Genomic DNA, 20,000 nt, shown 5'->3' with positions numbered 1-20,000 from the left:
CAATTAGAACCCTGTTCAGATCCCAGGGCTCTAACAGCCGCTTGTAAGGAGGGACGATATGACAAACCCCTTGCAGGAACGTGCGTACCTGAGGAAGTCATGCTAGGCGCTTCTGAAAAAATACAGATAGCGCAGAGACTTGTCCCTTAAGGGAGCCGAGCGACAGACCTTTTTCCAACCCGGATTGCAGGAAGGAAAGAAAAGTAGGCAATGCAAATGGCCAGGGAGAAACTTCCTGAGCAGAGCACCAAGCTAAGAATATCTTCCACGTCCTGTGGTAGATCTTGGCAGAGGTTAGTTTCCTAGCCTGTCTCATGGTGGCAATGACCTCTTGAGATAATCCTGAAGACGCTAGGATCCAGGACTCAATGGCCACACAGTCAGGCTCAGGGCCGCAGAATTCTGATGGAAAAACGGCCCTTGAGACAGCAAGTCTGGCCGGTCTGGTAGTGCCCACGGTTGTCCTACCGTGAGATGCCACAGATCCGGGTACCACGACCTCCTTGGCCAGTCTGGAGCGACGAGGATGGCGCGGCGGCAGTCGGACCTGATCTTGCGTAGCACTCTGGGCAACAGCGCCAGAGGTGGGAACACATAAGGCAGCCGGAACTGCGACCAATCTTGAACTAAGGCGTCCGCCGCCAGAGCTCTGAGATCATGAGACCGTGCCATGAAGGCCGGGACCTTGTTGTTGTGCCGGGACGCCATTAGGTCGACGTCCGGCATCCCCCAGCGGCGACAAATTTCCTGAAACACGTCCGGGTGAAGAGACCATTCCCCTGCGTCCATACCCTGGCGACTGAGGAAGTCTGCTTCCCAGTTTTCTACGCCCGGGATGTGAACTGCGGATATGGTGGATGCCGTGTCTTCCACCCACGTCAGAATCCGCCGGACTTCCTGGAAGGCTTGCCGACTGCGTGTCCCTCCTTGGTGGTTGATGTATGCCACCGCTGTGGAGTTGTCCGACTGAATTCGGATCTGCTTGACTTCCAGCCACTGCTGGAAGGCTTGTAGGGCAAGATACACTGCTCTGATTTCCAGAACATTGATCTGAAGGGTGGACTCTTGCTGAGTCCACGTACCTTGAGCCCTGTGGTGGAGAAAAACTGCTCCCCACCCTGATAGACTCGCGTCCGTTGTGACCACCGCCCAGGATGGGGGTAGGAAAGACTTTCCTATTGACAATGAGGTGGGAAGAAGCCACCACCGAAGAGATTCCTTGGCCGCCTGAGACAGGGAGACGTTCCTGTCTAGGGACGTCGACTTCCCGTCCCATTGGCGGAGAATGTCCCATTGTAGTGGACGCAGATGAAACTGTGCGAAAGGGACTGCCTCCATTGCTGCTACCATCTTCCCCAAGAAGTGCATGAGGCGTCTCAAGGGGTGCGACTGGCCCTGAAGGAGAGATTGCACCCCTGTCTGTAGTGAACGCTGTTTGTCCAGCGGAAGCATCACTATCGCTGAGAGAGTATGAAACTCCATGCCAAGGTATGTTATCGATTGGGTCGGGGTCAGATTTGACTTTGAAAAGTTGATGATCCACCCGAAACTCTGGAGAGTCTCCAGCGCAACGTTCAGGCTGTGTTGGCATGCCTCTTGAGAGGGTGCCTTGACAAGTAGATCGTCCAAGTAAGGGATCACAGAGTGACCCTGAGAGTGCAGGACTGCTACTACTGCTGCCATGACCTTGGTGAAGACCCTTGGGGCTGTCGCCAGACCGAAAGGCAGGGCTACGAACTGAAGGTGTTCGTCTCCTATAACGAAGCGTAGAAAACGCTGGTGCTCTGGAGCAATCGGCACGTGGAGATAAGCATCTTTGATGTCTATTGATGCTAGGAAATCTCCTTGAGACATTGAGGCGATGACGGAACGGAGGGATTCCATCCGGAACCGCCTGGTTTTCACATGCTTGTTGAGCAGTTTTAGGTCCAGAACAGGACGGAAAGACCCGTCCTTTTTTGGTACCACAAACAAATTGGAGTAAAAACCGTGACCTTGCTCCTGAAGAGGAACAGGGATCACCACTCCTTCTGCCTTTAAAGAGCACACCGCCTGCAGAAGAGCATCGGCTCGGTCGGGAGGCGGAGAAGTTCTGAAGAAACGAGTTGGAGGACGAGAACTGAACTCTATCCTGTACCCGTGAGACAGAATGTCTCTCACCCAACGGTGTTTGACCTGTGGCAGCCAAATGTCGCCAAAGCGGGAGAGCCTGCCACCGACCGAGGATGCGGAGAGAGGAGGCCGAAAGTCATGAGGAAGCCGCCTTGGTAGCGGTTCCTCCGGCTGCTTTCTTTGGGCGTGACTGAGCCCGCCAAGAATCTGAGCTCCTCTGATCCTTTTGAGTCCTTTTGGACGAGGAGAATTGGGACCTGCCCGAGCCTCGAAAGGACCGAAACCTCGACTGTCCCCTCCTCTGTTGGGGTTTATTTGGTCTGGGCTGAGGTAAGGATGAATCCTTACCCTTGGACTGTTTAATGATTTCATCCAATCTCTCACCAAACAGTCTGTCACCAGAAAATGGCAAACTGGTTAAGCACTTCTTGGAAGCAGAATCTGCCTTCCATTCCCTTAACCACAAGGCTCTGCGTAAAACCACGGAGTTGGCGGACGCCACTGCCGTACGGCTCGTAGAGTCCAGGACAGCATTAATAGCGTAAGACGCAAATGCAGACATTTGAGAGGTTAAGGACGCTACTTGCGGAACAGATGTACGTGTGACAGTGTCAATCTGCGCAAGACCAGCTGAAATAGCTTGGAGTGCCCATACAGCTGCGAATGCTGGAGCAAACGACGCGCCGATAGCTTCATAGATGGATTTCAACCAGAGCTCCATCTGTCTGTCAGTGGCATCTTTAAGTGAAGCCCCATCTTCCACTGCAACTATGGATCTAGCCGCAAGCCTGGAGATTGGGGGATCCACCTTTGGACACTGGGTCCAGCTCTTGACCACGTCAGGGGGAAAGGGATAACGTGTATCCTTAAGACGTTTGGAGAAACGCTTATCTGGATAAGCGTGGTGTTTCTGGACTGCCTCTCTAAAGTCAGAGTGGTCCAGAAAAGTACTCAATTTACGCTTGGGATACCTGAAATGGAATTTCTCCTGCTGTGAAGCTGACTCCTCCACTGGAGGAGCTGGGGGAGAAATATCCAACATTTTATTGATGGACGCTATGAGATCATTCACTATTGCGTCCCCATCAGGTGTATCCAGATTAAGAGCGGTCTCAGGATCAGAATCCTGATCAGCTACCTCTGCCTCATCATACAGAGAGTCCTCCTGCTGGGACCCTGACCAGTGTGATGAAGTCGAGGGTCGCTCCCAGCGAGCTCGCTTAGGCTGTCTGGGACTGTCGTCCGTGTCAGAGCCTTCACCCCGGGATGCATGGGACCCCCCCGGAGCACGGATTTGTTCCAAATGAGGGGGGCCAGGGAGCATTGAATCAACAGTGCCCATAGTCTGAGTTACCGGTCTGGACTGCAAAGTCTCAAGGATTTTAGTCATAGTCACCGACAATCTATCAGCAAAAACTGCAAACTCCGTCCCTGTCACCTGGACAGTGTTCACAGGTGGTTCTCCTTGGGCCACCTCTAGCAGAGGCCCCGGCTGAGCAAGTGCTACAGGGGCCGAACATTGCACACAATGGGGGTCAGTGGCACCTGCCGGTAGAACAGCCTCACATGCGGTACAGGTAGCATAGAAAGCCTGTGCCTTGGCCCCCTTGCTTTTTGCGGACGACATGCTGTTGTCTAGCAATCTAGGAGGGTATATAGCCAAGAATAGCGACCGTACAGTGCAATGTATAGCATACAAGCATAAAGTACAAATGAACACTTCGGCACTAGTGGGGTCAGCACCCGAGGTGCCGCTTACCGCCCGCTCAAAAGCGGGTGTGTGGTCGCCAGAATCCAGTGTCTGGGTCTCCCAGAGCTTGTCTCCCTTCTCCACTCAGACTGCAAACAGGAATGGCTGCCGGCGTCCTGTGAAGAGGGGCGGGCCGTGGGCGTGCCCCAGACAAAGTGCGGGAAACTGGCGTCCCACTGTGCCCAGTGTGAGGGCTGGAGTTTGTAAAGTAGACTCCAGCCCTCAGCGCTGACGTTCTGTACAGCGTCCCGCCCTTCCCCTGACTGGCAGGCCTGGGGGCGGGAACGAAACGAAACTAGGCCGCAAAAGCCGGGGACTCGATTTATAAGCGCGGCCGTCGTATAAGCACGGCCAGCGCGGAAGTCCCCGGCGCACCACAAGTCCCAGCCGCGCCGCAGTGTAAAAACCGCCAGCAGCGGCCGGCGCGGCAGTTCCTAATACATAAACTCACTCAGCAAAGCTGCAGTGAGTAATAGCACAAGCGCGCCGCGCTGCTGCCCCCGGCGCACTAACACACCCAGCAATGCTGGTGTGTGTGTGCGCGATTTGTATGGGGACACAGAGTACCTTAATGTAGCAGGGCCCTGTCCCTGACGATACTCAGCTCCATGTCCAGCAGATTCCCAGGGGCTGTGGACGGAGCACGGTCTCCTGTGCCTGGAGACCGATAGGATCCCACTTCACCCAGAGCCCTAAGGGGATGGGGAAGGAAAGCAGCATGTGGGCTCCAGCCTCCGTACCCGCAATGGGTACCTCAACCTTAACAAACACCGCCGACAAAAGTGGGGTGAGAAGGGAGCATGCTGGGGGCCCTAGTATGGGCCCTCTTTTCTTCCATCCGACAAAGTCAGCAGCTGCTGCTGACTAAACAGTGGAGCTATGCGTGGATGTCTGACCTCCTTCGCACAAAGCATGAAAACTGAGGAGCCCGTGATCCCACGGGGGTGTATAGGCAGAAGGGGAGGGGCCTTACACTTTTAAGTGTAATACTTTGTGTGGCCTCCGGAGGCAGTAGCTATACACCCAATTGTCTGGGTCTCCCAATAGAGCGACAAAGAAAATTGAATTTCCACAGTGTTTATGCTGACTTTTTTTTACCAGAATACGTTTGGACCCTGTAGTTATGTAGTCAACAGAGCATTGGTGACTTTTGCCCTCAGCCCCCCCACTGTGTAACGTTACAGGGTCTCCACTCTGTGGCTGAGTTGTTGTGGTTCCTTCAACTTCTCAATAATATAATAATATCCCTCACAGGTGATGAGGGAAGATTTAGGGGGTAAAGAAAAAGAGAATTTTGTTACTTACCGTAAATTCTTTTTCTTATAGTTCCGACATGGGAGACCCAGACCATGGGTGTATAGCTTCTGCCTCCGGAGGACACACAAAGTGCTACACTAAAAAGTGTAGCTCCTCCCTCCTAGCATATACACCCCCTGGTAGCCAGTCCTAGCCAGTTTAGTGCAAAAGCTGAAGGAGGACATCCACCAACAAGTAGAGATAGAGCAAAACCCGGAACAACCGGAACCTCTGTCTACAACAACAGCCGGTGAAAACACACGGAACAAGAAAACTGCCAACAGGCAACAGGGAGGGTGCTGGGTCTCCCATGTCGGAACTATAAGAAAAAGAATTTACGGTAAGTAAACAAAATTCTCTTTTTCTTCATCGTTCCTTATGGGAGACCCAGACCATGGGACGTTCCAAAGCAGTCCATGGGTGGGAATAAACAGAAAAACTGAGAAGTAGGCGAAACCTCACTTCACAAATGGGCGACAGCCGCCTGAAGGATGCGTCTGCCCAAGCTTGCATCTGCCGAAGCATGAGCATGCACTTGGTAGTGCTTCGAAAAGGTATGCAGACTAGTCCAAGTAGCAGTCTGACAGACCTGCTGAGCCGTAGCCTGGTGCCTGAAAGCCTAAGAGGTACCGACAGCTCTGGTCAAGTGTGCCTTGATCCCCGGCGGGAGAGGCACTTGAGTACACTGATAGGTATCGGAAATGGCCGACCTAATCCAACAAGCTAGGGTCGGCTTGGATGCCGAGAGGCCCTTACGCTGACCAGTGGTCAGCACAAAAAGAGAGGTGCACCGCCTAAGAACAGCGGTGCGAGACACATAGATCCGGAGCGCCCGCACCAGATCCAGAGTATGCAACGCCTTTTCAAAGCGATGAACAGGAGCCGGACAAAAGGAAGGCAGGGAAATGTCCCGGTTAAGGTGGAAGCAGAAACCACCTTAGGGAGAAAGTCCGGAGTCGGACGGAGAACCACCTTGTCTTGATGAAAAACAAAAAAAGGGTGACTCCGAAGACAGTGCAGCCAAATCAGAGACTCTCTTGAGGGAAGTTATGGCCACTAGAAAGACCACTTTCTGTGAAAGACGAGACAAAGAAACCTCCCTAAGAGGCTCAAAGGGGGGTTTCCGGAAGCCGTGAGGACCGGATTAAGGTCCCAGGGCTCCAAAGGCCGCCGGTAAGGCGGAATGATGTGAGATGCGCCCTGCATGAAGGAGCGCACCTGAGCCAGCCGGGCGATACGCCGCTGGAACAACACTGACAGAGCCGAGACCTGTCCCTTGAGGGAATTGAGGGATAGTCCTAGCTGCAGACCGGACTGTAGAAAGGACAGGAGGATCGGCAAGGCAAAAAGGCCAAAGGCTACTTCCGAGCCCGAGTCATAGTGGAGATGACTTCAGGAGGGATACCAGAAGTCGTCAAGATCCAGGACTCAAAAGCCACGCCGTCAATCTGAGAGCCGCAGGATTCTGGCGGAAAGACGGACCTTGTGAGAGAAGGTCCGGACAGTCCGGGAGATGCCATGGCACCTCTACGGACAGATGGAGCAGGTCAGGGTACCGAGCTCGCCTGGGTCAGTCTGGAGCAATGAGAATGACCCGACGGCCCCCCATTCTGATCTTGCGCAGGACTCTGGGCAAGAGCTAGAGGGTGAAACACGTAAGACAGACGAAGCTGGGACCAATCTTGAACCAGTGCGTCTGCTGCAAAAGCCTGAGGATCGTGGAGCGAAGATCCACGTCCGGAGAGCCCTACTTGCGGCAGATTGACCGAAACACTGCCGGATGCAGAGCCCACTCGCCACTGTCCACGTTTGACGGCTGAGATAATCTGCCTCCCAGTTTTCCACGTCTGGGATGTGGACTGCGGATATGGTGGACTTTGAGTCCTCCGTCCACTGAAGGATGCGTTGAACCTCCAACATTGCCAGGCGGCTGAGTGTCCCGCCCTGGTGGTTGATGTAGGCAAACGCTGTCGCGTTGTCTGACTGGACTCGAATGTGCCTGGCCGCCAACAGATGGTGAAAGGCTAAGAGAGCTAGAAGCACAGCTCTGATTTCCAGCACATTGATCTAGAGGGCTGTTTCGGACGGAGTCCAAGTGCCCTGCGCTCCTGGTGGAGATATACTGCTCCCCAGCCGGATAGACTAGCATCCGTGGTGAGGATCACCCGGGACGGGGCCAGGAAGGAGCGTCCCTGAAGAGAGAGGGGCCGAAGCCACCACTGAAAGGAGCCCCTGGTCTGTGGCGAAGCCACCAACCCGTGGAAGGAGGAAGTCCGCTTGTTTCAACAGCGGAAAATGTCCAGCTGCAGAGGACGCAGATGGAACTGGGCAAGGGAATCGCTTCCATTGACGCCACCATCTGACCCAGCACCTGCATTAGGTGCCTGATGGAACAACGTCGTGGCCTCAGCAAAGGGCGCACCGCCAGAGGAGGGACTGCTGTTTGACTAATGGCAGCTTCACAAGTGCCGGCAGAGTCTCGAATTGCGTCCCTGGGTACGTGAGCTTCTGGGTCGGAGTCAGAGTGGACTTGGACAGAATGACAAGCCACCCGAATTGGCCAAAAGGGAGCCCAGCAAGGTACTTCTTTTAGAAGCATCTGCCTTCCACTCTCGAAGCCACAGGGGCCTGCGGATAGCGAGGGAATTAGCCGGGGCCACCGCAGTGTGGTGAGAGTCTCCAGCATGGCAGACATGGCTTAGGATGAAAAGACTGAAGCCTGGAAGTTAAGGCAACCATTTCGGGCATAGAGTCCCTGGTGAGGGAATGCATCTCCTCTAGAGAAGCAGAGATGGCTTAGAGAGCCCGCACTGCTGCAAAAGATGGGGAGAACGAGGCCCCTGCCGCCTCCATACAGATTTGGCCAGAAGGACAACCTGGCGGACAGTGGAATCCTTAAGTGAGGTGCCATCAGCCACTGATACAACTGTCCGGGCTGAGAGTCTAGACACCGAAGGGTCCACCTTTGGTGAATGAGCCCACTCCTTGACCACTTCTGGTGGAAAGGGAAAACGGTCATCAGAACCACGCTTTGGGAAGCGTTTGTCAGGGCAGACCCTGGGCTTGGTCACAGTGACCTGAAAACTGGAGTGGTTAAGGAACACACTACTTGTTCTCTTAGGCAAGGTAAACTGTGCTCTTTTGCCAGAGAGGGTTGCTCCTCTGATACTGTGAAAAATCAGATGAGGATGCATGTGTGGATGTGTGACCTCCTGAACACAAAGCATTGAACTGGCTAGGACTGGCTACCAGGGGGTGTATATGCTAGGAGGGAGGAGCTACACTTTTTAGTGTAGTACTTTGTGTGTCCTCCGGAGGCAGAAGCTTATACACCCATGGTCTGGGTCTCCCATAAGGAACGATGAAGAAACATTATATACAGACCCATTACCCTGGTGGCTCCTATTATACGACCACGCTGGTATCAGTGAGGTCTTCACCATTGGCCACGTTAGTGAAGAAGACACACGGCATGGTAAGGGCAAGTAGCTAGATGTTATACAACAGGGGACAATAAGTCGGGTGAAAGATTATACGTAGGGTCATGGGGCCGGATGTGATCCACTGGAGGGGTGAGGGGTTGGATGTTATAACCTAAAGGACAATGGACCATGGGAAGTACAGGGGGGAAGGATGTTATCCACTGGGGGCAATGAGGCTGGATGTTTTACATCAGGGGCACGAGGGCCGGATGTAAAACTAAATACAATGATAAAGACGTATGTCCTAATACTTTTGTCCAGGGCGAGTCCACATCACAGCCCTAAGTTTTGCATCAGGATGGTGCACATGCTCATACAGGTGTCCTTATAATTCTGGCCATATAGTGAAACGTACATACAGACACTTACCCAGCACCGGCTTGGTGACGTGTATCAATGAGATACAACCAGGAGGAGTGAATTCGGTCTGTCCCAGGTCACAATCTAGGTAATCTATACGTGGGATGCTGAAAGACACAGAAGTCAGCAGGATGAACGACATCTAGAAGAAGCTCTTCAGGTCAGTGGTGGTGTAATAACTGAATTAATAGAAGCATGAACATTTTATTCCCACTTGTATTCTGGGCTTTAAAGCTGTGGTGTCCCGGCTGAGCCATTGCTGGTAACTACTGACAAATCAACACAAACCAAAAAAAAAAGGTCAAAAAGTCACCTGCATTCTAGCAATGGACATGGATAGGTCACACTTAGTGATGGGAGGACCCGGACTGTGAAAGTCCAGATCCATGCAGGTTCACTAGAGTACCGGGAATGGAGTTCTCAGGGAACTGTGGGTAATGATCCAGAGACGCAGGTAATTAAAAGAAAAATGAAGAAAAAATAAAGAAAAAAAAAAAAAAAAAGGGGGGGAAAAGCAGGTGCGCTATACTTCCCGGTCTCCTGTGCAGCTGTAACGCTGCTTCCGGGGCCGCTCATTATCCTTCATATGTATGCACTGCTTCCCCCGCCCACCAGCAGTCCCCGCGTCTGTGATTGGTTACAGTCAGACGCGCTACCACCCTGTGTGACAGTGTCTGACTGCTTGTAATCACAGGCACTGTGGGTGTGTCTATAAGATATCTATCTATCTACATATATATCTCTCTCTCTAATAATATAATATAATATAATATAATATATATATATATATATATATATACATATATATATATACACATATACACACACAATCTGTGGAAATCCTCAGAATAGGCACCAGTCATGTCATGAACGTTTGCAGCCCATCAGAGCTGCTGCAGTGTAAAGCATGGGGAGAGGAGAGAAAAGCGGCTACGATGCTATATCTATCATAATAAAGTTAATAAAAAAATGCACTCACTGCTGTAGCAGCTGGTTGATGAGATATCTGTTGAATGTTGATTTTCCGACATTCTTCGGGCCACACACAAAAATAATAGGGCAGCCGTTGTCTTCCTCTGTAAAAAAAAAAAAAAGTGAGAAATAAGCACGGACAGGAAAGAGAAGCCATACAGGACTGAACCTTAGGAAACATCTTTGATATAAACACAATAAAAGACCTTACAGCTCCTTTAAGGAGTAACCAACAGTTTTATTCTTTTTTTTCATAAATTAAAAAAAACTTTGTAATTTTTCTTATCAGAGATATCTGCTTCTTTCTTCTCCTGGACTGATCGTTCACTCTCAATTCACAGGTAAAATCTGTCATCAGTGAACACAGATTTTGCAATCACTGAGATAACAGATGGCAGTTGGTGCTCATGAAGTTCTATGGAGCTTGCAGCAGGATGTCTGTTCCCCTCTAGATCCTGCATCTTCAATCTTTTATGGAATTTTACAAGCACAAACTGTCCTCTCAGTATTGGGAAAATAGGTCTTCACTGAATAGGGATTTCACCCATGAACTGAGAGACAAAGATCAGACGAGGAGGAGGAGATAAAAAAAGCGGATTTACCAGACCTGATATAGTACAAAGTTGCTTATTTTCATGCTGATTTATGAAATAAACCTTGAGATGGAGGCAATGCTTTAAAGGGGTTATCCAGGACCATTTTATTTTTTAACTATGGGGCTAAGAACTAAGAAGCAGGGAGTTGCAAAATTCTGCCGGACCAGAATTGTCACGGGCCGCTGCTGCAGGCGATTCTGCTGCTTCACGTCAACAGAGCAACTCTTCCTCTGCCGGGCTGCCTGTCGACGAGGCATCACCGCTGATGTCATGCTGATTGACTGCAAGGAACCGGCTGTCAATCAGCAAGACATCAGCAATCATGCCCCATCAACAGAGAGGAGCGGAAGAGAAAAAGCTGCTTTGTGGGTGTGACGTCATCGGAAGCCGCAGGAGCGGTCTGTCCTGGAGTAGGGAGGGTAGAGCGGGCAGGGAGTTAGGGACTACCTGCATGCAAGTTCTTAGCCCCAGAGTAAAAAAAATAAAATAGTCCCTGATAACCTGGCTTCTGTGTCTTATTAAACAGTTCTAGACATGCTAGGACGGCAAAAGCTTGCAGCAGGTGATGATTAGAGTCACCACTGAGTTGCTACAGAGGAGATAATGCCTCCCTACAATGCTAACAATATCAGAAATCATAAAGAAGTTCCGTAATGATATAAAGCACAGAAAGGCTGAAAACTGGTATGAAGGTCACAGAGCTGGGAGGCCACTTCTAACATTCTTAACCCCTTCGCCCTAAGGCAATTTTCTGTTTTTTGCTCCCCTTCTTCCGAGATCCGTAACTCTTTATATTTCCATCAATCTTGCCATATGAGGGCTTGTGTTTTGCAGGACGAGCTGTACTTTTAAATTAAACTATATCAAAATGTAACATCTGCGCAAAGATGGTACCATTAGAAACGTCAGCTCAAGACGCAAAAAATAATCCGTCACTGAGCCACAGATCCCGAAAAAAGAGAACTATACGGGTTTCGGAAAATGGCGCAAAACATGCGCCCACTTATTGGACAAACTTGTGAATTTTATTAACCCCTTAGATACAAGTAAACCTATACATGTTTGGTGTCTACAAACTCGCACCGACCTCAGGCATCACAAAGACATCAGATTTACCATATAGTGAACACTGTGAATAAAACATCCCAAAAACTATTGTGCCATCACACTTTTTTTTGCAGTTTTTCCATACTTGGAATTTGTTTGCTGTTTTCCAGTACACCATATGGTAAAACTTATGGTTTCATTTAAAAGTACAACTCGTCCTGCAAAAAACAAGCCCTCATATGGCAAGATTGACGGAAAAATAAAAAAGAAGGGAATTTTGTTACTTACCGTAAATTCCTTTTCTTCTAGCTCTTATTGGGAGACCCAGACGATTGGGGTATAGCTACTGCCTCCGGAGGCCACACAAAGCACTACACTAAAAAGTGCAAGGCCCCTCCCCTTCTGGCTATACCCCCCCGTGGTATCACGGGTTCTCCAGTTTTAGTGCCAAAGCAAGAAGGAGGAAAGCCAATAACTGGTTTAAACAAATTAACTCCGAGTAACATCGGAGAACTGAAAAACCGTTCAACATGAACAACATGTGTACCCGCAAACAACAAAAAACATCCCGAAGGACAACAGGGCGGGTGCTGGGTCTCCCAATAAGAGCTAGAAGAAAAGGAATTTACGGTAAGTAACAAAATTCCCTTCTTCTTCAGCGCTCTATTGGGAGACCCAGACGATTGGGACGTCCAAAAGCTGTCCCTGGGTGGGTAAAGAAATACCGCATGTTAGGGCTGCAAAACAGCCCTCCCCTACGGGGGTGTCACTGCCGCCTGCAGGACTCTTCTACCTAAGCTGGCATCCGCCGAAGCATAGGTATGCACCTGATAATGCTTGGTGAAAGTGTGCAGACTGGACCAGGTAGCTGCCTGGTACACTTGTTGAGCCGAAGCCTGGTGTCGTAATGCCCAGGACGCACCCACGGTTCTGGTTGAGTGGGCTTTTAGCCCTGAAGGAACCGGAAGCCCCGCAGAACGGTAGGCCTCTAGAATTGGTTCTTTGATCCATCGAGCCAGGGTGGCTTTAGAAGCCTGCAACCCCTTGCGCGGACCAGCGACAAGGACAAAAAGTGCATCGGAACGGCGCATGGGCGCCGTGCGGGAAATGTAGAGTCTGAGTGCTCTCACCAGATCTAACAAACGTAAGTCCTTTTCATACCGGTGAACCGGATGAGGACAAAAGGAAGGCAAGGATATATCCTGATTAAGATGAAATGAGGATACGACCTTAGGGAGAAACTCCGGAATGGGGCGCAGCACTACCTTGTCCTGGTGGAACACCAGGAAGGGAGCCTTGGATGACAGAGCTGCCAGCTCAGACACTCGCCGAAGCGATGTGATCGCAACGAGAAACGCCACCTTCTGTGACAGGCGAGAAAGGAAACTTCCTTCAGAGGCTCGAAAAGCGGCTTCTGGAGAGCAACTAATACCCTGTTGAGATCCCATGGATCTAACGGCCGCTTGTACGGGGGTACGATATGACAGACCCCCTGTAGGAACGTGCGCACCTTAGAAAGACGTGCTAGACGCTTCTGAAAAAACACGGATAGTGCCGAGACTTCCCCCTTAAGGAAGCCGAGCGACAAGCCCTTTTCTAACCCCGATTGCAGGAAGGAAAGAAAAGTAGGCAATGCAAATGGCCAGGGAGACACTCCCTGAGCCGAGCACCAGGTTAAGAAAATCTTCCACGTTCTGTGGTAGATCTTAGCAGAGGTGTACTTCCTAGCCTGTTTCATGGTGGCAACGACCCCTTGGGATAATCCTGAAGACGCTAGGATCCAGGACTCAATGGCCACACAGTCAGGTTCAGGTCCGCAGAATTCCGATGGAAAAACGGCCCTTGGGACAGTAAGTCTGGCCAGCCTGGTAGTGACCACGGTCGGCCGACCGCGAGATGCCACAGATCCGGGTACCACGATCTCCTCGGCCAGTCTGGGGCGACGAATATGACGCGGCTGCAATCGGATCTGATTTTTTGCGCAGTACTCTGGGCAAGAGTGCCAGAGGTGGAAACACATATGTGAGCCGGAACTGCGACCAATCTTGCACTAAGGCGTCTGCCGCCAGAGCTCTGTGATCGCGCGATCGTGCCATAAATGCCGGGACCTTGTTGTTGTGCCGAGACGCCATTAGGTCGACGTCCGGCACCCCCCAGCGGCGACAGATTTCCTGAAACACGTCCGGGTGAAGGGACCATTCCCCTGCGTCCATACCCTGGCGACTGAGGAAGTCTGCTTCCCATTTTTCTACGCCCGGGATGTGAACTGCGGATATGGTGGATGCTGTGTCCTCCACCCACATGAGGATTCGCCGGACTTCCTGGAAGGCTTACCGACTGCGCGTCTCTCCTTGGTGGTTGATGTATGCCACCACTGTGGAGTTGTCCGACTGGATTCGGATCTGCTCTCTTTCTAGCCACTGCTGGAAAGCTAGTAGGGCAAGATACCCTGCCCTGATTTCCAGAACATTGATCTGAAGGGTGGACTCCTGCTGAGTCCACGTCCCCTGAGCCCTGTGGCGGAGACAAACTGCTCCCCACCCTGACAGACTCGTAACTGTCGTGACTACTGCCCAGGATGGGGGTAGGAAGGATCTTCACTGTGACAATGAGGTGGAAATACGCCACCATTGCAGAGAGTCCTTGGCCGTCTGGGAAAGGGAGACTTTCCTGTCCAGGGAGGTTGACTGCCCGTCCCATTGGCGGAGAATGTCCCATTGAAGTTGGCGCAGATGAAACTGCGCAAAGGGAACTGCCTCCATGGCTGCCACCATCTTCCCTAGGAAGTGCATGAGGCGCCTTAAGGGGTGCGACTGGCCTTGAAGGAGAGACTGCACCTCTGTCTGCAGTGAACGCTGCTTGTTCAGCGGAAGCTTCACTATCGCTGATAGAGTGTGAAACTCCATGCCGAGATACGTTAGTGATTGAGTCGGTGACAGATTTGACCTTGCCAAATTGATGATCCACCCGAAAGTCTGGAGAGTCTCCAGCGTAACATTCAGGCTGCGTTGGCATGCCTCGAGGGAGGGTGCTTTGACGAGTAGATCGTCCAAGTAAGGGATCACCGAGTGTCCCTGAGAGTGCAAGACTGCTACCACTGCTGCCATGACCTTGGTGAACACCCGTGGGGCTGTCGCCAGACCGAATGGCAGAGCTACGAACTGAAGATGGTCGTCTCCTATCACAAAACGTAGAAAACGTTGGTGCTCCGTAGCAATTGGCACGTGGAGATAGGCATCTTTGATGTCTGTTGAGGCAAGGAAGTCTCCTCGAGACATTGAGGTAATGACGGATCGGAGGGATTCCATCCGGAACCGCCTGGCGTGCACATGATTGTTGAGCAGTTTTAGGTCCAGAACAGGACGGAAGGAGCCATCCTGTTTTGGAGCCACAAAGAGATTGGAGTACAAACCCTCGCCCTCGTTCCTGAGGGGGGACAGGGATCACCACTCCTTCTGCTCTTAGAGCGTCCACCGCCTGCAGCAGGGCATCTGCTCGGTGGAGAGGTGGGGCCGTTCTGAAGAATGGAGTCGGAGGACGAGAACAGAACACTGTCCTGTGCACGTGAGCACAATGTCCGTCACCCACCGGTCTGTGACCTGTGGCAGCTAAATGTCGCCAAAGGCGGGGGAGTCTGCCATCAACCGCGGATGCGGAGAGAGAGAGAGAGAGCTGAGAGTCATGAGGAGACCGCCTTGGTAGCGGTTCCTCCGGCTGCCTTCCCTGGGCGTGATTGAGCCCGGCCGGAATCTGAGCCCGTCTGAGGTTTTGTAGCCCTTTTGCGCGAGGACAATTGGGACCTGCCCGAGCTTGGGAAGGACCGAAACCTCGACTGTACTTTTAGGACAGCATTAATAGGGTAAGTCGCAGTGCAGACATTGCGGGGTTACGGACGCCTCTGCGGTACAGATGTACATGAGCTCAAGGCCAGCTGCGCAAGAACAGCTGAACAGGTTAGGTTGTCTATACGGCTGTGAATGCCGGAGCAACCGACACGCCGATAGCCTCCTAGACAGATTTCAACCAGAGTCCATCTGTCTGTGAATGGCATCTTTAAGTGAAGCCCCATCTCCAGTGCAACTATGTCTCTAGACGCAAGCCTGGAGATTGGAGAAACCACCTTTGGACCCTGGGTCCAGCGCTTGACCACGTCAGGGGAAAAGGGATAACGTGTATCTTTAAAAAACGTTTGGAGAAAACGCTTATCTGGTAAACGTGGTGTTTCTGGACTGCTTCTCTGAAGTCAGCGTGGCCAGAAAAATACTCAATATCCGTTTGAGATACTGAAAGGGGACTTCTCCTGCTGTGAAGCTGACTCCTCCACTGGGGGAGCTGAGGGAGAAAGATCCAACCTTCCATTGATGGACGCTATAGGATCATTCCGTATGGCGTCACCATCCGGTGTATCCGGATTGAGAGCGATGTCAGGATCAAAGTCCTGGAGAGCTGCCTTATCATACAGAGAGTCCTCCTGGGACCCCCCCGTTCCAAATGAGGTTGGTCAGGAAGATTGCCCATGGCCTGTCTGGACTGCAAGTCTCTATCTTATGACAATATATCTGTCGAAACTGCAACTCCGTCCCTGTCCTTGGACAGGGATGACAGGTGGTTTCTTTGGCCACGACTAGTAGAGACCCCGGCAGACGAAGTGCTAGAGACCCCGGCAGACGAAGTGCTACAGGGGAGCATGCACACAATGGGACGGTGTCATGAATAGCATCCCATGTAGTAAAAACAGCACTGAAAATCTGTGTTGCTTTTTTGCCGCTGCCGACTAGCCATCTAGAAGTATATAGCCAAGATTGGTGACTGTACAGTGCAATGTATAGCATACAAGCATAAAGTACAAATGCACACTGCAGCCCATGCAATACAAGCAGCATAGAAAAAAACCTGTGCCCCAGCACCCTTGGTTTTCAGCTGCTGTAGTCTAGCCATTCCAGGAGAATATAGCTAAGACTAGCGACTGTACAGTGCAATGTATAGCATACAAGCATAAATACAAATGAACACTTCAGTACGTGCAATACAAGCAGCATAGAAAGCCTGTGCCTTAGCACACCTGCTTTTCTGCTGCTGTAGCCTAGTCATTCTAGGCGAAAATAGCCCAGACTAGCGACCGTACAGTGCAGTGTATAGCATACAAGCATAAATACACATGAACACTTCAGTACATGCAATACAAGCAGCATAGAAAGCCTGTGCCTTAGCACACCTGCTTTCCTGCTGCTGATGTGTCGCTCTCCAAGCGGGCATATAGCGACCTATGCAGTTAAAATACACATGTACACACTGCAGTATATATTGGGGTCAGCACTATGTGTGCAGCTTACCGCCCGCCTATAAGCGGGAGTATGGTCGCCATAGTCCTGCCTGGTTGCCGAAAGTCCGAGCTCGGACTGCGGTAATGGCTGCCGGCGTCTTCCCCAGCTCGTGTGAGGAGGGGCGGGCCGTGGGCGTGCCCCAAGTCAGAGCGGGAATCCGGCGTCCGACAGTGTGCAGTGAGAGGGCTGGAGCATGTAAAAAGGCTCCAGCCCTCGGCGCTGCTGATTGCTCAGCGCCTGTCCCCTTCCCTGAGTGACAGGGAGGGGGCGGGAACGAAGCGGCACTAGGCCGCAGAAGCCGGGGACTGGATTTATAAGCGCCGCCGCCGTAAAAGCGCGGTCGGCGCCCAGTCCCCGGCGAACTACAAGTCCCAGCCGCGCCGCCGCGCTCCCGGAGCGTCCGGCGCGGTAGTTCCCAATACACAAAGTCACTCAGCAAAGCTGCAGTGACTGTAACCCTTTACTGTCCCCGGCGCACTAGCACACCCAGCAAGTCTGGAGTGTGCTGTGCCTGTGTGTCCGGGGACACAGAGTACCTGAATGGTGCAGGGCCATGTCCCTGAACGGTACTCCAGCTCCGTATCCAGCAGGTTCAAATGGGTCTGTGGATGGAGCCCGGCGTCAGAGCTTTGAGGCCGGCAGGATCCCACTTCCTCAGAGCCCCTCAGGGGGATGTGGAAGGAAAGCAGCATGTGGGCTCCAGCCTCCGTACCAGCAATAGGTACCTCAACCTTACAACACCATCAACGGGTGAGAAGGGAGCATGCTGGGGGCCCTATATGGGCCCTCTTTTCTTCCATCCGAACTAGTCAGCAGCTACTGCTGACTAAAATCTGTGGAGCTATGCATGGATGTCTGACCTCCTTCGCACAAAGCTTGAAAACTGGAGAGCCCGTGATACCACGGGGGGGTATAGCCAGAAGGGGAGGGGCCTTGCACTTTTTAGTGTAGTGCTTTGTGTGGCCTCCGGAGGCAGTAGCTATACCCCAATCGTCTGGGTCTCCCAATAGAGCGCTGAAGAAAGCTGCTTTTCACACATGGCGCTCTGCCGCCAGTCAGAGAAAGACTCATGATAGCTACAGGAGTCATCGAATGACACTTTGCTACCATGCAAACCATCGGCTCCATGTGATTACGTCACGTAACTTCCGATGGTGGCAGGTGAGTAAGTGCTTACCGCGCTGAGTAGGTACGGTACATCAGGCTGTCACAGTTTGACAGCCCGATGTAAGGGGTTAACAGGCACAGGTGCATCACTGATCCACTCGTGCCTGGGAGGCACATGTCAGCTGTTCAAGTCAGCCGACATGTGCGGGGATCTCTGCCTGCGGCATCCAGAGGGATTACCCTGACACAATGCATAATGTACCTAGTACATCATGTGCCGTGAATAAGTTAAGATAAAACATATGAGCTACTGCAATCTCTTTTTGAAGCGTTCTGCTCTTAAGGTGAACGCCGGGGCCTACCGCAGCGGCTGGGGCGTACGCCGGGGCCTACCGCAGCGGCTGGGGCGTACGCCGGGGCCTACCGCAGCGGCTGGGGCGTGCATTAGGATGTTTTCCAGCGTGTACTGAAAATTCCCGCTGACATTTTAGATATTCTTTACTCTGATAAGAAAAACAGCAGGAAATATCTAAAAAGTGACTGTAAAATGACAGCACAGGACGCACCGAGGCAGGCGCTGACTAGTTGCTGGGCTGCTGACGCCACGGCCTCTGATATGACGACCGCGCTCTCTGGATCACAACTGTAAACTCCAATAGATTGTAGAACTGGATCTCTCACCAATGACGACCGTTTTCTTTTCTGAAATACAAGGAGAGGGTTTCAATGAGATGCTTTTGCTATAGTAAAGAATCATACAGAAAGGACGACGAGCGGTTACTCTCAGTTGCTGACAAAAGCAATAAATGTGATGTCCCCAGCATTTCCTACCAAGTCTGTGCTGAACATCTTGGAGTATTCTGGGTGACTCAGGATGTAGTTGACTGCTGTATCCTCCAAGCGTTCGAGCAGCAGGATGGAGCAGGAGGATTTAAAGGTTTTCATTACTGCCCGTCTGCAATCTGCAACGAGAGAAGGTCTGGATCACAATGTGGCGGTTTTATAATATCTGGGACGTGACCTCTTCGGCCGGGACTGGCTCCAATATGCATCAATTAAACGAAAATAAGGCCAATCTCTGATAACATGGGATGTCTGTGCCATCAGGAGCCTGGCTGTGCCCGACACCTGCACTAACGCCCAGGATTAGAGAAAACTCTGATCCTGACTGTTCAACCCATAAAACAGCGATAATGCGGATGAAGAGGCGAGGTTCTCAGTGTGCCGTCCACCACCTCCCTCAGGAAGAACAAGTCCTCAATAAGCTACGGCGGTTTTGACTGATGAAGACGCCTCGTGTAAGTTGTGCTCATTCCTCAGTTTTACTGGTCCAATATAAATATTAAAAGGGAAGCTGTCAGGTCCAATATGCACCCAGAACCACGAGGAGTTCTAGGTGCATACTGCTAAACCCAGCCTAACCGTCCCTTTATACACTAGCATAGATAAAGGGATCTTTAGAAAAAGTATTTCTAAACATCTTTTATCGTATGCTAATGAGCGCAGGGACTAGTCCCCTGGGCGTTAGTTCCCCTGGCGAGTCAGCCCCATTGGCATGTTAGTATGTCCCTGTGGGCGTGCTATCATGCTAATGAATGTGCAGCGTCACAGGATGATCTCACTCACCTCACCGCTGTCATCGCGTCTGACGGGGTATTTCGGCTCAGTGCGCATGAGTCCAGAGTTTGGGTCATGCGCACTACTTCAGTTTGAAGCCAGAACGCGTACACCCACTCAGGGGTCATGCGCACTGAGCCGAAATCCCCCGTCAGACGTGATGACAGCGGTGAGGTGAGTGAGATCATCCTGTGACACTGTACATTCATTAGCATGATAGCACACCCACAGGGGCGTACTAATATACTAATGGAGCCAACTGGCCGGGGAACTAACGACCAGGGGACTAGTCCCTGAGCTCATTAGTATACGATAAAAGATATTTAGAAATACTTTT

At 51.6% G+C, this 20,000-nt stretch overlaps 1 protein-coding gene across 1 annotated transcript in view; it reads right to left on the bottom strand.

Moving 5' to 3' along the window:
- NOL9 (nucleolar protein 9) overlaps positions 1–20,000 on the bottom strand; it is a 35,461-nt gene that overhangs the window by 12,566 nt on the left and 2,895 nt on the right. The window contains exons 2-5 of the mRNA XM_075327294.1: positions 18,878–19,008; positions 18,613–18,748; positions 9,980–10,076; positions 9,010–9,107 (exon numbers count right to left, since the gene is read on the bottom strand). Of these exons, the coding sequence (XP_075183409.1) occupies positions 9,010–9,107; positions 9,980–10,076; positions 18,613–18,748; positions 18,878–19,008 (462 nt within the window). The remainder of the gene's footprint in view (positions 1–9,009; positions 9,108–9,979; positions 10,077–18,612; positions 18,749–18,877; positions 19,009–20,000) is intronic.

The sequence above is a fragment of the Anomaloglossus baeobatrachus genome, chromosome 11, assembly GCF_048569485.1.
Source record: "Anomaloglossus baeobatrachus isolate aAnoBae1 chromosome 11, aAnoBae1.hap1, whole genome shotgun sequence".
NCBI classification, from domain to species: Eukaryota; Metazoa; Chordata; class Amphibia; order Anura; family Aromobatidae; genus Anomaloglossus; species Anomaloglossus baeobatrachus.
The sequence above is the reverse complement of the archived record's forward strand: the minus strand, read 5'-3'. Positions and strand labels throughout refer to the sequence as shown.